Source organism: Arachis duranensis, chromosome 8, assembly GCF_000817695.3.
Source record: "Arachis duranensis cultivar V14167 chromosome 8, aradu.V14167.gnm2.J7QH, whole genome shotgun sequence".
Classification (NCBI taxonomy): domain Eukaryota; kingdom Viridiplantae; phylum Streptophyta; class Magnoliopsida; order Fabales; family Fabaceae; genus Arachis; species Arachis duranensis.
In genome coordinates this window covers 36,862,150-36,878,588 of record NC_029779.3, presented here as the reverse complement: position 1 = coordinate 36,878,588, position 16,439 = coordinate 36,862,150, and the positions used below count along the sequence as shown (strand labels likewise).

The 16,439-nt window shown below is 34.4% G+C and overlaps 2 protein-coding genes across 2 annotated transcripts; one reads left to right on the top strand and one right to left on the bottom strand.

Moving 5' to 3' along the window:
• Positions 1–5,286: 5,286 nt before the first annotated feature.
• On the top strand, positions 5,287–7,255 carry LOC107462554 (DNA-directed RNA polymerase V subunit 7). The gene is made up of 2 exons (XM_016081160.3): positions 5,287–5,507; positions 6,542–7,255. The coding sequence occupies exon 2, from the start codon at positions 6,546–6,548 to the stop codon at positions 7,086–7,088; it is 543 nt and encodes a 180-aa protein (XP_015936646.1). The 5' UTR covers positions 5,287–5,507; positions 6,542–6,545; the 3' UTR covers positions 7,089–7,255.
• A 565-nt stretch (positions 7,256–7,820) lies between these two features.
• On the bottom strand, positions 7,821–15,295 carry LOC107462548 (double-strand break repair protein MRE11). Its single transcript, XM_016081150.3, has 20 exons — positions 14,918–15,295; positions 14,268–14,358; positions 13,508–13,627; positions 13,332–13,400; positions 13,149–13,240; positions 12,576–12,678; positions 12,380–12,487; positions 12,217–12,279; positions 12,037–12,108; positions 11,665–11,742; positions 11,277–11,339; positions 11,119–11,179; positions 10,789–10,871; positions 10,208–10,321; positions 9,964–10,041; positions 9,621–9,692; positions 9,281–9,507; positions 8,901–8,985; positions 8,498–8,689; positions 7,821–8,209 (listed from the first exon to the last, which is right to left on the bottom strand). Exons 1-20 carry the CDS (start codon positions 15,223–15,225, stop codon positions 8,177–8,179), a joined length of 2,112 nt encoding a protein of 703 aa, XP_015936636.1. The 5' UTR covers positions 15,226–15,295; the 3' UTR covers positions 7,821–8,176.
• Between the last annotated feature and the right edge of the window lie 1,144 nt (positions 15,296–16,439).

Genomic DNA, 16,439 nt, shown 5'->3' with positions numbered 1-16,439 from the left:
GGTGCAAGCCTTTTATCGTTGCGCGGTGCACGAAACGGTTCATTGATACGGGAAGCTGGAGCTTTATCAGATGAAGACGAAAATGGTGGTGCTCTATCACGTGGTTGCCCACGTGATATCTGAGCTCCTCTAGTCATGGATCCAACCTTAAGGCAATATGAAATCATTTAGAATTATATTGAACAAAAAGATTTAAAACGGTAATTGACCCTACGGTACATATAGCGGCGGTTCTAGTAAAACCGCTGCTAAATGCCAGGCTGATCGCAACCCCAACCACTAACCGCCGCGATATGCGTCGCAGGTTGTTATTTTGCCACTACAAAATTTCTGTCGCTATCTGCCGAAATTGTTGTAGTGAAAAACAACAAAGTATCGTGCTCCTCCCATACAAGCGGTGGGAGCGGGACCTCAAACATCGAAGTGGATAAGATCAAAAGGAGAACAAGCAAGAGAGGAATTATTGTGATTCGATAAGGCCAGTTGTTTGGCAGATTGACAAGAAATACAATCAAAAGCCTCATTATGAATCTAACCCAAAACACCCTGAGATATAAGAGGACACAATTCACCCAAGGAAATGTGAGCAAGACATTGATGCCATAAGTGAAGGGTAGATAGAGAAGAAACAGCACAAAGATTTGGCACAGAAAGAATATGAATATTCTCAAGTTCAAACAACCTTCCGACCTTATGTCCAGTCCCGATGATTTGTCCCGTTCGACGATCCTGTACATGACAACCAGAAATAGAAAAATTGACATCAAAACCGAGATCAACAAGTTGATCAACAGAAATAAGATTAAAGTTCAATTTGGAAATATAATAAGTATCAGAGATATTAAGATTTGACTGGAAAATAGAACCCTTGTGGGTCACGTGCAAGAGGGAACCATTAGCAGTATTGACAGAAGGTGCATTTATAGTGGTAGACAAAGACGAGAAAAGATGACGCAAAGGAGACATGTGATTAAAGCAACCGGAGTCAAAATACCATTTAGAATTACCTGGAGGAGTCAAAAAAGCAGCAAAAGTATTACCGTAAAGGGTGAGAAGATGCCTAAGAAGAGACGCAATATCAGATAGAGAGACATGAGTAGAGGTGGTAGATGCAGTAGTAGCAACGGGAGAAGCAGACACATTCTTGGAGAAATTGGTATGAGAATGATACTTGAAGTGATTAGGACATGGTGGGCGAGTAGGATAGGTAGTAATCAAATGTCACGAGAGCTTGTAGTAATGGTAGAATAGTTGTGGACAATTGTAACTAATGGAACTTTTCTGTTGGCATGTGCAACATTCAACAGAAGGACAGTTTGAGAAGAGGTGCCCAGAATGGTTATAGTTATGATAGAATTGACTCTTTCTATCTGTGGCAACAAAAACATCTAAGTTTTCCATAATAGTAGATACAAATATCAAAGAGAGGAGAGAAAACTGCGAATTCGGAGCCGAAAACGAAAAAACAGACGGCAAAACCATAAAGAGCTCACCAGCTACCACGTCAGATTTCATGTCACCAGCCACGTTAGCAGGAAAGGTGACACGTGGCGACATCTGAGTTTAATCGATTTTTACCAATTTTCATCCTTAAATGGTTCTAAAACTAGACCAGAACAGTTGATGGTTCATTTCATCGATTTTTCAATCGAACTAGTCGGTCTGATTTGATTCTAATAACTCTGAAACTCATAGAATGAAAACAAGGTGTAACCATTTTATGGTCTTCATTTATGGTAGAGATATTGAAGAACACTATGCTTATAGTGCCTGAACGTCTAAGCCGTACGCGGATCCAAGAATTTTATATAAAGAGACAAAAAATTAAAAACTCATATAATCAAATATTATATCATACGATAACAATAGTTTCTTTTATTATTTTTAATAACAATTTTTAAGTAATATATCAAAATCAAAATCAAGTTTTACTAAAAAAAATTTCATACATTAATATCATTTGTAATTAAAAATAATTTAAAAAAACTCATTTATATTAATTTTTTTTGCATAGCACTCTAATTTATCCTTTATTATTATAAAGAATATAGCATAAATAATATAGATTAATTTTTCTAATATTTTTTTATAGCTTTAAAATAAATGAGTGAATATAATATATAAAATATATTCATATTAATAAATAATTTAGTTAATATATTTTGATTTTATCATGAAAAAAAATTAATATAATTTAGTTTTATGTATATATTTTTTTATTACATTCAGCTAGAAGTTGTTATAAAAATGAATAGATATAAGAATGAAAAAAATAAAAAATAGAAAAAACAATAAAAAAAGTTCTTTAAACAAAGTAAATTTAAAATGCAATGAATTTGTTATAAAAATGAATAGATATAAGAATGAAAAAAATAAAAAATAGAAAAAACAATAAAAAAAGTTCTTTAAACAAAGTAAATTGAATAGATATAAGAATGAAAAAAATAAAAAATAGAAAAAACAATAAAAAAAAGTTCTTTAAACAAAGTAAATTTAAAATGCAATGAATTTGTTATAAAAATGAATAGATATAAGAATGAAAAAAATAAAAAATAGAAAAAACAATAAAAAAAAGTTCTTTAAACAAAGTAAATTTAAAATGCAATGAATGGGAGTTGAACTTATACTTGTAGCATCAAGAAACTACCAAAGAAACCATTAGACTAACAAATTTAATATAACACTATAGATATCATATAATATATGTAAGCTTTAAAAATTTTTGGATCCACACAAGTCTCCTGCGTCTAAGGTATAGATATTAAAATAGGAGCCTGTTACTAACTTGAAACAAACGAGACTCTTTAGTCTTTGTAATGTCTCTTATAAGATTATTACTAAGCTTCTTGCTACCCGTCTTAGAAAAATCATGGATCATCTTGTAATTCCAGCCCAATGTAGTTTTGTGCCAAGAAGACAGAGTTTTGACAATATTATCATCTTGCAATAAGTTATTCATTCTATGCGGAATAAGAAAGGCCCAAAAGTTGGATGGCAATTAAGATTGATTTAGAGAAGACGTATGACATGTTGAAATGGTCTTTCATTAAAGATACTTTGGAGGATATTGGTCTGTCGGGCCACATTGTTAACCTCATCTGCATGTGTATATCCTCAGCCAGTATGCAGGTTTTCTAGATTGGGGAGGCCCTTGAAGAATTCCTCCCAACTAGAAGAATTCGCCAAGGAGACCCCTTATCTCCATACTTGTTTGTGCTCTGTATGGAAAGATTGTCTCAACTTATTAATGCGGCAGTGGAACATGATTTCTGGAAACCAATTAGCCTAAATAGAAACAACCCAAAGCTTTTTTATCTGTGCTTTGCTGATGATTTGACAATTTTTTTAGAAGCTAGTGTGGAATAAGCTGATGTTATAAAAAAAATCAGAAGCCTTTAGCGAGAGCTCTGGCCAAAAGATTCAGCTGACTTTGATCTTTTTTTTTTCTCAGTAAACTTTACAAAGCAATTGCCATTCACAAAATATTTACATGTCCCTTAGTATTTTAATAAATTTTAGTGTAAACATTTGTTTAATAGTAAATATTTTTTTTTACTTTTTTTAAATATTTGTTTAATACTGAATACAAATTTTCGTAAACAAAATTGCTTAATTTTGAAGTAAAAGATAAAAAAAGAAAAAAAATTTGTGTATCGATAGCAAAATATGGAGAAGGAGAAGAATACATGGAGCTTTTTATGGTGGAAAAAGTATACTCATGACCTTCAAGCTCCAGGTATAGTTTAAAATTATAAAAAAGTTATAGGGGTAAATTTATAATATTAATTTAATTAATTCAAAGAATTGAATGCTCGGATATAATGCATGTTGACGCCAGCAACAGCAACCTCTAGTTTTCATGGCCATCATCCTCTAGCACATGTCTTGAGAACATCCTTTTCCATTTCATCACTACCGGCTCCTTCTCCGCCTCATTTCTCAACACCACCCACTTCTCTTTCTCCTACCTCAAGTGAAGAGGAAGCAAATTGCATTAATTTTGGGTTTGAACGAAAACTAAATTAATGGATCTCTAACTATCAATTTTATATTTGAAATTTCTTCAACGGATCTCGTGGATTATTTTTGAAACTCTTCAATAACAATAATAATAATTCAATTACATTGAGCAGTTTTTGAAAATTATAAATAAAAAAAGAGAGTCAGTGGAAATCGAGTATCGCCATCGTCCTTTATTAACGGCACCAAACATGCCATTGAAGTTGGCGCTTCTTCCCTGCCTTTGAGAAAGACATCCAGAAAATAATGTTTCATGAACTTTATTTAAATGAATTGAGACTCGAACTTTAGAACGGCAACAAGAAACAACTATGAAGCGACAATGAAGTAGATTTCTTGTTCAAGATGGAAAGATTGTTGATACTTCAGAGAGCGGACTCGACAGTATGACCTGCAGCGGCGGGTGGAGTTGCGGCTTTGGTGCCATCCATTACTGCGTTTCCATGGAGGCTGAGAGGAAGACCAAGTGACTTGACTCATAAAGCTGTATCTCTCCTCTTGAGTCTATTTGTATTGTGCTTCAGTCCAAAAAGATCCAAAAAAAAAATTGAGACATAGTTTTAATTTAACTTTTTCATAATCATTAAAACAAATCATAAAAATTGGATCAAGAATGAATCACAGCCACAAAATAGAATATTTTAAGTTAATCTTATAAGCTCTTCAGTATATTTTTTTCACCAAAGACATTTCCAAAATACATTTTGAAAAAGTAAAAGTAGAATAAAAAAAATCTGTTAGAGTAAATTTCGGTGCTATGATTAAATAATATCATTGTGGGTGCTATTTTTGTTTGTAATAACTTGTAATTAGTTAAAAAATTTGTTTCGGCAAAGTTAAGAAAATTTAGTTCAATATTTTTGATAAATTATGTACAACTAAAAAATTGCATGTTACTCTTCTCTATGGTTGTCATTGGCTTTGTTTTCTTCCTTGTTTTCTGGGTTTACAATATGATCTACTCATTTCTCTCTCAGACACTAATATTTTTTTTTTATTACAATGGAAAGTACGTTATCGTATGTTATTATTTTCGTACAGGGTTACTAAATAGTAATATTAGGGTATGCCAACAATAATAACTGTGATAATAATACTGACCAATAAAGACAACAACAACGATAATGAAAATAATAATGTTGACCATTATAAAAGTGAGAGGGCAGAGGGGCTGGGTCTAGGCTGGAACCTTTGTTCTTTTGGGCCTATGGCCCATTTATGATTTAAAAAAAAAAAAAGAATGCATGAATAAAAGATCAAAGGAGACATTGCTTCAGCTTCAATCTGGTTGATGCTCCCCACAGAGGGACACCCCCACAAACCCTAAATCACCTTCTCATTCACCATTCAACCATCCACAGCGCCTCCATCCTCCATTATCCACTCTCGTCACTCATCACTTTTGTATTCTCACACACTGTCCACCATTCAAAACGCCTCAAGCTCCTGTGGTTTCGACGTCGTCTTCTCTAGCTCTCTCCGTTGTGGTACCATTTTCTGCTTCTATATTCTTTGCTTTTTATTTTTTGGTCCTTGTAAGCTTTGATAATAGTTCTTCAGAGAGCGCTGAAACATGCATATAAGAAAAAGAAGAAACAAAAAACAAAAGTTAGGTTTCTGTAGAGAAGGAGTCCTTGCTATTTCCCCTTCTCTTTCCTTCTTCCTTGAACACTGCAGTTGTTAAGAGAATACAATAATTATTAGATTAATAACACCATCAGAATTTAAAAACTGGTTTAAGGAAATATTTTCTACTCTAACTGAAGGGGGAAAGGAAAATTGTGGATGCAATGTAAAAAAAAAACTATTTGGATTCAAGAAGCAGTACCTACCGCTGATCTAGGAGTTGAAGCATGAATTAGTCCCCTATTTTTTACAAAACTAAAGTCAGCATGTTAATGTTATTGTAAAAAATACATATGCATGCATGATTTATTTCAATCAATAGAAAATCTAAATACTAACCTTTGCATCACCAAGAACTATCTCCATTGTTATGTTTGAACCTTACTTATATTTAACTTGACAGGAAGGCTGAAACAATTCCTTCTTTCATGGGAAAAAAAAAGAGTTCCACCATTCTGCTGAAATTTGCTTCTGATTTCGATTTTTTATTTTTTATACTTTGGTTTCTAACTTTGATTTTGAAAGGGAGCTATTTCTGCTGCCTATAATGTTAATTTGTAAGCACTGATGTAGGATAGATATGAGATTGTACTCAAAACACATGAGATACAAAAAGATTTGAAAATCCCTGTATACCAATTTGCAAAAAATCAAATAGGTTTCTCTTACACTAGTTAATTAGATTTGTTGGTACTTAGTTCTCGTTAATGATATCCCAAACTATAGGTTGCTACAACTTGGTTAATGCATTCAGCAATTAGAAAATAACTGAAGCATATGATTCAGCTGTTATTTCTTGATTCAACTGTAGGATATGTTTATATGTGTGCGTATGCATGTTATTCTAGTTTTGAATTATTGCTGTTGTATAACTTTCTGATACATGTATGGTCAGGACAATGTTTCTCAAAGTGCAGCTTGCATGGAATGTCATAATTGCTGCAGAAAACGCCCAACCAGAAAGCCTGATGCTTCAGAGGGCAATAATCATTCGTCTTCTGAGTGACTTTGCTGCAAAGAAGGCTTCGAAAGATCTTGGATACTTTCTTGCAGTCACAGTACTGGAGAGAATTGGCGAAGGAAAAGTTAGACAACACACCGGGGATGTACTCTTCCCTGTTGTCTTCAATGCCCTTACCTTCAAGATTTTCAAGGGTGAGGTTCTAGAAGGTGTGGTCCACAAGGTTCTGAAGCATGGTGTCTTCATGAGATGTGGTCCTATTGAGAATGCCTATCTGTCGAATTTGAAGATGCCGGATTACCGTTATGTTCCTGGTGAGAATCCCTGCTTCATGAATGCCAAAATGTCCAAGATCAGCAAAGATGATAGGGTTCGCTTTATGGTGATTGGTACCAAGTGGCTGGAAGCAGAGAGGGAGTTTCAGGCACTGGTTAGTCTGGAAGGCGACTACCTAGGACCAGTTTCGACTCTTGATGTGTAGTTAGGTTTATCAGCTCATGTTCATGTGGATTTTCTAACACCTTAAATATAATATTGTGGAAGGCGACTACCTAGGACCAGTTTCTACCGTTGATGTGTAGTTAGGTTTATCAACTCATGTTCATAAGGAATTTCTAACATCTTAAATATAATACTATGGTTTAGTTACTTGGTTCTTGAAAGCATGTTCATCATTGTTGATGTTATGTTAATCCATGAAGAACAAATATTAAAATGCAGGGTAGTTAATGTGTTCTTATCATATTTTATAATGAGGGAGTAATCAATTTGACGAGAATAAACTTTAAAAATTTCTAGAGAATTTAAGTGTTGGAGAAGAAGGAACATTTTTTGGAGATATTATTACAAGTGTGTGCAGTAAAACTTATTCATCTCAAAATTAAAAATTTTAAATCATTATTAGCGCTACTAAAATAAAATGTTGACGTCAAAATAAAATGAATTGGCACTAATAAATTTTAAGAACTAAGTTTTCAAAGTCAGTCAAATTTAAATTTCATTTTATTTAACTATGATTTTGCCGTTTATAAGTTCAATTTTAGTTTCAAATGTTAATTAATCAAGTATAATAATTCATAATTATATCAATAACTTACATATTCATCCATTATTTTGTTGATCAGCTTTTGCTGTGTTAAACATTTTAAACATTAAAGATGAAATTAAAAATTCAATCAAATATTAAAGAATGAAATAGTAATTTATACTAGAATTAACGTGACCGGCACAATGAAAATAAACTGCAGCGAGAAACAATATCTACAATCAAGATTCAAGAGTCCGGATATTAAGGTAACTTTAAATAAGATTTTACGCCAATACTACATCTAACCCAAAACTTAGGAGGAATTCTAGAGACAAAAATAAACAAAGGGAAAGAAACTACCCCTGTACTCTGCTTAACTAGTTTATCCTTAAACCCAAAAGGAGACCTTACCAGTGCACAAAACTTGTCAATACATATATTTTCTGTACAAGGAAATGCACCTAATGATTCATATGATATTACAACAGTATCTATGTATAAGGCCTGCGGAAATCGGCAAAATCGTATATAACAGTGTGTGTTCACCTTCTTAGAGCTCCATAGTTTTTAGTCACCTGCAATCATGATGAAAAGGTTTAGTTCCAAGAAATCACAAACTCCAAAGATGAGGATGTAAAATTAGAAGCTACAACTTTGAAACAAAAATTTTTTAATATAAACCAGATTTGCATTTCCATCTTTCCTATATTTACTCAGTCTCACGTAATCGATCAAATGGATTAGCAAATTACAAGGGTCCTCGTCTCTTCATACACACATATTTTGAATGGGAATAGAGGAAAAGTAACATATTACATATATCCTATCAGAAACAAACAAAGAGAAGCAGGGAGGGCACAAACCCGAGGTTGAGACTTATTTAATCTCTTTCTGGCATCATCGTCGTCGTCGTCATCATCATCATCATTGTTCATGAGCATTCTATGGATTGTCGAATTATCTGATTTCCTTCCACGTTTAGATGACTGTGTAGATCCTCTACCTCTACCCCTTGGAGCAGCCCTTTTTCTTCCCGGTAGATTGGATTCATTTTCCTATGCAATATCAGAGACAGGGATTCAACATAATCATTGAACAGGTCCAGTATGTTTTGATTACAAATTACAATCCCATGCAAACTTAAAACTGTCAGGATGCATATATCATACTGGCAATGACTGTATTAAAGAAGCACAAAAACACTTCACATTTAAGGAAGTGCAAATTAAGGAATTCAATAAACCATGAATTGGTGTTGGACCATACCAAACTGTCGCTTGAAGCAGAGTCCAAATTGTCCCCATCATCAGCTGCACTTTGGAGTGCAGTTGCAGCAGCAACTGATGCAGACCTGCATTATGTCAATGAAAACCTTTCAATCATTAAAATCTAGGATCAAGGCACACCATCACTGGAATATCAAACTACTACGACATAAAATATTGAAAGAATCACCTAGTAGAAAAAATTCTGCTATATCTGCTTATTCAGGCATAATTACTGGTATATTCATAGCTCAACAAGCAATTAAAAATGGGAGTTACTACCCTCCAGACATAGTATTCAATTAAAAAACAAATGTCTATTATATAAAAATTAACATCATTCTCTTTTAAACGAGTAGGTTACTAGGTTTGAGTCATAACCTTTGAGATGAGCGAAATGCTCCATCAAGAGTTGTCTGTTTCATCGTGCTAGAACCTCGGCCTCTGCCTCTGCCTCTGCCCCTCCCTCTTGTTGGATTTTGAGAAGCACCAGAGGACCCTTTCCTACCTCTGGTGCTTGGCTTTGAGGTGGATATTTGCATGGTATCGTCGTCATCACTAAAGGAAACTGCAGGTCCAATTCCAGAGGTGCTTCTGCCTTGAAAATCCTAGGAGTTGGAGAGAAAATTACCAAGAATAAAGTTTGTGAATAACATTGCCTACCCAGAACCTAGCTTTTCCATCACTATTGCAATAGTACCATATGATATGTTGGGTTTACCTCCATTGACTGATCAGCATAAGTGAACTGTGTGGGTTCCTTAGATTGTGTGGATCTTTGTTTGACACGTTCCTAGAAAACGAGAACCGACACAATAATTAATGACACGAGAAAATGTATGTTTCATCAATCAAAGATCACAGTGATCCATACCAACACATACTAAGGTCCCAATAATTGCAATACTGTAAAGAAAATTGTGATGGACAGAGCCTGGAAGGACACAAACAATTACACTCCTAGATAATATGCTAGAATGCTATGTCATGAAAGCCTCGGTAACATCAAGGCGTTCACCCCAAGGCCATGTTCATTAAACATTAAAACAAATGAAGCTTCTAACCTCTAAGCACTCTCCAACTTTAACAATTAAATCTTCCTCATCGAACTTCATGGTATTTGAATCCTTAGCAATTTTGTTCTGCAGAAGCACAATAAATCATTAATGAGAAGAGGAAGGAGTATCACATGAACACAAATCGATAAGAAGAAGAGACAAGGTGAACTACAATGTGAACCAGATCTACAACATAGCAAATATCAAAGACAAAGCCAAATGGCATTTAAAAGCAAAATAGAATCCTCACTCTTGTTTCATTAATATTGCTTTGTACACACACGTAAAATGCATTTTTGTCATCCTTGTTCACAAAATTGTGTAGTGCAATATCCAAATCATTGACAGGAAGTATCTCCATTTTCTGCAAAACCATTAAACGTAAGATGTATTAAAAAAATAAAAATAATAAAACAAAAAAAAATCGAACCCGCTGCATGCTCATATTTATATTCCTTATCTTCAATTAAAACTCAAGAGAATCCAGATACAACCAAAGTTGTCTGGTACTATACAACTAGCAAATCAAGCTTAAACTAAATAATAGGAACTTAAGTCAGGCTCCCAATCAAATTAAGAAATATGTGGTAGGAATGTCACTGATTTCTTGTTTCTAATTATGACTCTTTTTTTTTCGGTCATCAAATCCTTTAAATTTTGATAGCAAAATTAAAAAAAGTTAGACTGTGGAATAGAATATAAAAACACAGTAAATAATATTAGAGAGTGAGCCAAAGTTATCTACTTGGCCGTACATTATTGAAATAGCAAGTACGCATAGAGCCACATAAGGAAAGATCAAAATTATTAAAGTACTCAGTTTCTAAATACCAGATTATTTTCAGCAACCAAAGCCTCTATGTTCTGTTGATTTAATTCTTCTGGATGAAGTCGTTCCGAATCATCAATTTTACCTACAAAAGAAATTAACAAACTTTATTCAGGCCTTTTTAAGGTTAAAAAAATGGCATTATCAATGTCAAATATCTCACTTTTCTAAAGCAGGAAAAGAAAATAAGAAAAATAAGAAATATGCATTTCCAGCTAAAAAAATTCTCAAGAATCACTTTGAGAACAATAAAGGATGCCTACATTTAAATTGTAACTGGAGGATACTTCGCCATCACATGAACTATGAAAACAAAAACTATTCAAAATTACCTTCACCCTTTGCCTTTCTTGTAGCCTTTGAGAATATAAGAATATCTTGTGGGTTTGCAACCTGATATAAGGATAATAGATTCTCCATCACTAAAATAGCCCTCGAGCGAAATGGGCAATACCACACTAATTTAGGAAGAGTGATAGACATCAAATACCTTCCCCACATATTTCTGCCCAAATCTTTGAGGATTTATAGTCATAAATCCAGAGTAATCTACCTGCATATTACATTATACAAGTCATGCCAAGAAACATTGTTTAGTATCTAATGGGGCTAGATAAAGTTTAATAAGAATGTAGTTTAATTAAATGAACTCTATACCTTTTGAAAGATTCATGAATCCAACTCCCGTGTAATAAAAATGTTTAATAAAATGAAAATTACTATTTTTCCTAGGGAAAAAAAGTGACCAAACAGTACATTTCTAGAGGCATTTTGAATTGCAGATCAATCATCCTGGTAGGTGAGAAGCGAAACAGAAGGAAATGCACTCAAATACAGAAGTGATATTGAAGATTCATTGTACAGTATATACAAGTTACCTTGATACGTATTAATGGAAGCTTGAGTTCATCCCTGTTGACAGCCTTCTTCCTAGATTTCTCTATCAGCTTCACCACCTACGTAATCTTTTACTATGAAAATACTGTTGCTATACATATGATCAATGGTCCAAAATACAAAAATTATTTGGGGAATATAAAGCTAAATTCCTTTCAGATATGCCAATTTATATCACAAGTTCACAACAGACTAATATATTTAATCATAAAGTATCCACCAAGTGGAACGAAATAGGAAAACTGTAATCAAAAGGAACCAATATACGAGCTTCCAGAGAGACAGAGTAGAGAGAGAGCAACAAAAATGGCAAGGAAAACAAATTTTCATCTAGATTTAATAAACCCACATACCACTTTGTCCAAGTGTTCAAGAATTGAATTTTGATCATTGGGATCAATATCAGCTTCATCTTTTAGTATTACCTGAAATTATGAAGATTTGAATCATTAGCGAAGAACCATAAGATAGTTTCAAAAGATGGGTTCTGTAACAATTGAATGTATTCTTCAAAAAGCAGTGAGAAATCTCACCTCTGTATACTCAAAAGGCCTCACAGACATCAAAGGTATCTTAGTTGGACGATACTGATTCCCCTATCAAGAACAATTCATTCAAGCACTTTGTGAGAACTATATAAAAAGATGGTAGCTGCTTCCATGAAAGGGATGTTTATATTGTCATTATATATGCAACCTTAATTTCTAGAAGAAGTACATGCTTTGGCTTAGATTCTCCATCAATAAGTGATGTGGCAACTGATGACCCAGGTTGTGAAATGTGAAATCCCATCCCTGGAACTTCCTGAGGAAAATTAAAATCCATATTAAGTTTGCAGAACACAGCATATATCTATCTGGACGTACTTGCAAAATATAAATTTTTAATAAACCTGCGGATCAACCAAACATTCATGCTCATGCCCCCACACAATGAAGTCTAGGAAACGAGGCAAAAAGTGCTCATTTATTGCATTTTTTGGATTTGTTTTCACCCTGCATACCATAATTTGGGGGCAAAAAAGGGTCAATTATCAAGTAGATTAAAATCTAAAATTATATGTTATAGACCATAAACACGACAAAAAAAGCATGTCTTATGGAATAGGATTAGGCATCTATTTGGTGGAAGGGCACATGATCTTTTTAAAGGAGTTTCTCTGACTCTGAGATATGCAGAGCAATTGAAAAACTTTTATTTACTTTTTTCTTTTCTTCTTTTTCCTGTCTATTCCTATGTGATTTACCGAACTCTTTCTCTGTGTTATGTGCACTATTCTTTTTTTCTTGTTAATAATATTTCTTCTTTATCCATAAGAAAATGGAGGGAAAAGATGAAGAATTCCATTATTCAAAGTCAAGTAATCAAATATTTCATGTTAATCACACATTTTGGGACATGTGAGTATGTGATAAGTGATATTAAACACAATCTATTTAAAATGCAGGCAGGAAAGAAGCATAACCTGTTCTGATGAAGAACCAGAATGTTGAACCAATCAGAGACTTGGCATCCTTCCTGAGATTCAGGTCGAATCCATTGCACAGCATGTGGTGTCTGAACAAGATAAAGAATAACGAACCATGTGACACAAGTGTACTCAAATTAATAGATGAACAAGTCAAAGCAAATTTTATTGGCAGCGTACTTGAAACATCCTATTAAGTCTTTCATCTCTAATGTTGCCCAGACCATATAAAGCTACAGCTGTTGAACCCTGCAATTCATGAAAAATATAGCTCACAACAGAATGAAACATGCCATTTTTCTTCTTTTTTCCAATTAAAAAAATGAAAATAAGTTTCTTATGCATTAACAAGAAACCTTCTTGATAAGAATAGGGTGGAGAGTGATCTGACCAACACCAGAACCCCCAAGAACTGTTTTACCAAAGTAGTTGACTAGATTACATGCTGAGAGAATATCAACTGCAGAAAGGTTGTCCTGTCACAATCATTCAGTGAGGAACACACTGGTATTTAAGAATGGCTGTATGCAGATTACAGTTGCATTCAGAAAATATCAATCTGGTTAAGTACATTGTAGCTAAATTAAGAAGGAGGAGGGAGGGGAGGGGTGGAAAAAGAGAAAACAGTAAAAACAATAAAATCCTATTTTCTGTTTTCACTCCCTGTTCTCCCTTTTCTTAAAATTCTGAAAACAGAAAATACTGAAAATAAAACAGAAAATGAAAACACAAACCAAAAGCATCCTTAGTTTCTAGGTAGATGATTTCATTTTTACCATGTCAATAGAAACCATACAAACAAAAAGAAAAAGCAGAGACTGTCATCCCTTTGGGAATTACATATGAATTGCTTCTAGGAAAAACGCAAATAAGAACTTTACATTGTAGTGGCTCAGACAGAATGTTCAAATGTTTCTGAGTGCCAGCTGCCAAGACAACTAGCCAAAACCTTTCTCTATGCCATTCTAAACCCATCATGCCATAATGCACCATACATAACAATCAAAATCTAAAACTAACTTGGTAATTAACAACATCAAGTAGCAAGGCATCTTCATCTGATGCCATTTTAAAATTTCAAAATAAACATTGAAACATAAGAATGCTCACTCATACCACGCCTGCAGGATCATCATGGTTCCCATGAATGGTGAATACAGGCAAACCAACGTTGAAGTGAGGATCTTCATAATTCACATGACCAAACCTGCCCCAAAATAATAATTAATAACAATAAAATTTCATGTTTTTCTTCAGGAATATTACAAATAAAAACCCAAATATCCCTTTGCAACCAAAGCCAAATCTCAAATTGAACAGCACAAATTCAGCTCTACCATGTCATGAAACCACTTGAAGGTGCATGAATGGTTATATTTCTAATACTTCTAAATTATAGGACGTACTTGCACTTCAAAAGGAACAATCAATGAAGGGCAAACATTATCACATATATGTTACCTGCAGCACCATTGTTAAGGAACGGTACTTTCTCAATAGCAAAGAAAAATAGAAACGGTTCACTGTCTGCTTCAGCCGATTCTAAAAGAAGCTAATATACTAATTGTTTTTCCTTTAATTTCATCTGAGAAGCACAACAAAATGCATCATTTGCCAAACAATACTCACTTTACAAAATGCATCAAATTTCTTAGAGCAGCAAAACGCATAGTCAACCTTCAACATGCACTTCTTTTTTCATTAGCGAAACTTCAAAACGAAACGAGAGAGAGAGAGAGAGAGAGAGAGAGAGAGAGAGCACGGACGAGTTCTGGAAGTTGAGGGTCTGGTCGCTGACGACTTGGAAGGGGACGGGATTGTCGTTGAGGCAGTGGCGGCGGAGGATCTCGATGGCCTTGACGAGCGTGGAGCGAGAAGGCTTGTTCTCGTGGAAGAGGTCTCCGGCGAGGAGGAGGAAGTCGACGCGCTTTTGTTCGGCGATTGAACAAATCTCCTCGAAGGCTTTGAAGGAATCGTGCCGCCGTATCTCGTCCTTCTCCATGTACCCGAGATGGCAGTCCGTCGCCACAAGTATGCGCACCGTGTTTGATAACTCCGACTCTGCCTCCGCCATTGTTGAAGAAGAAGCTCAGCAAGAAGGAGGTGGAGGACTAGAAAGTAGAAACAGTGAAGTTGCAGAGCGAGTTAAGTCTCAATTTTGATCCCCGATACAAAACGACGTCGTATTAACGCTGGGGTTTTGCCCTTTTTTTTTATCTTTTTTTGGTCAGAGGTTTTTACCGTTTTACAGAATGGCGCGACCTTTCATATTTTTTGTTTTTTGGATCTGATTATTCTGTCGCTTTTTATATTTTTGGGCAACATTTTTCGAGGCACAAGGCCCAAATCTAACCCAACGGAGGCCTAGCATAGATGATATATGCCAATGAGCCTTAGCTCACAAGGCATTTCATCCCCTCCCTATCACAAAGATTTCGGGCTCAACTTCTACCAATAGCAACTGAGGAAGAAAAAATGGTAAGCATACGAGGAGCGTGTAGGTGTGTGTTGTACCTAGGATTTGGGGTTGTCTAATCCACCTGAAGTACCTAGAATTGGGAGTTGTCCAATCCACTGACAAAAAAAAGATGATATATCTATATGTCTCTTGTAAGTTGTACCTGTATTCAAATCTCAGTGGTTAGATGTTATTTAAGAATCTATAGTGTGTACCCATATAGTATGTGTGAGTGTGTTGTATGGGTTTGTAAAATATTGATGTAATGTCTAGAATTGAGGTTGTCCAATTCACTTGACAAAAAAAAGAATAAAAAATAGTTTAATTATTATTTATTTTGTATTTTATATCATGTTTAAATCTTACTATATTAGTTTTATAATAATTGAATTCTATTTTTTTATTTTACTAATTTTTTGGTTTTAAAAGATTTTTTTGTTTCCAATGGTATCCCTCAATCCCACATGCTAAAGGCTAATCCTTCATTGATCTGAACTCCATTTAAAATTCTGTCGTTGGCCAATAAGTTGACCACTCGACCAACCCAAATTGATTATTTTAAAATAATTTGATCTTTAATATGTAGGAAAAGGTAACAAAATCCAAGCCCTAGCCACCAAAAACACTACAAGAAAATACCTCTATTGCCATGCTTTTAAAGCGTGACAAAAAGCTGAAAAAAGCGTAGTGATAACTTTTCGCCACACTTTTTGAACTACCGACATGTTTTTGAAAGGGTCACGTCTACAAGCGTGCCGGTTACACTATCACCACGCTTTATTTTTTGTTACGCTTTTACAGATTGCCACGCTTAAAAACGTGGTCATATG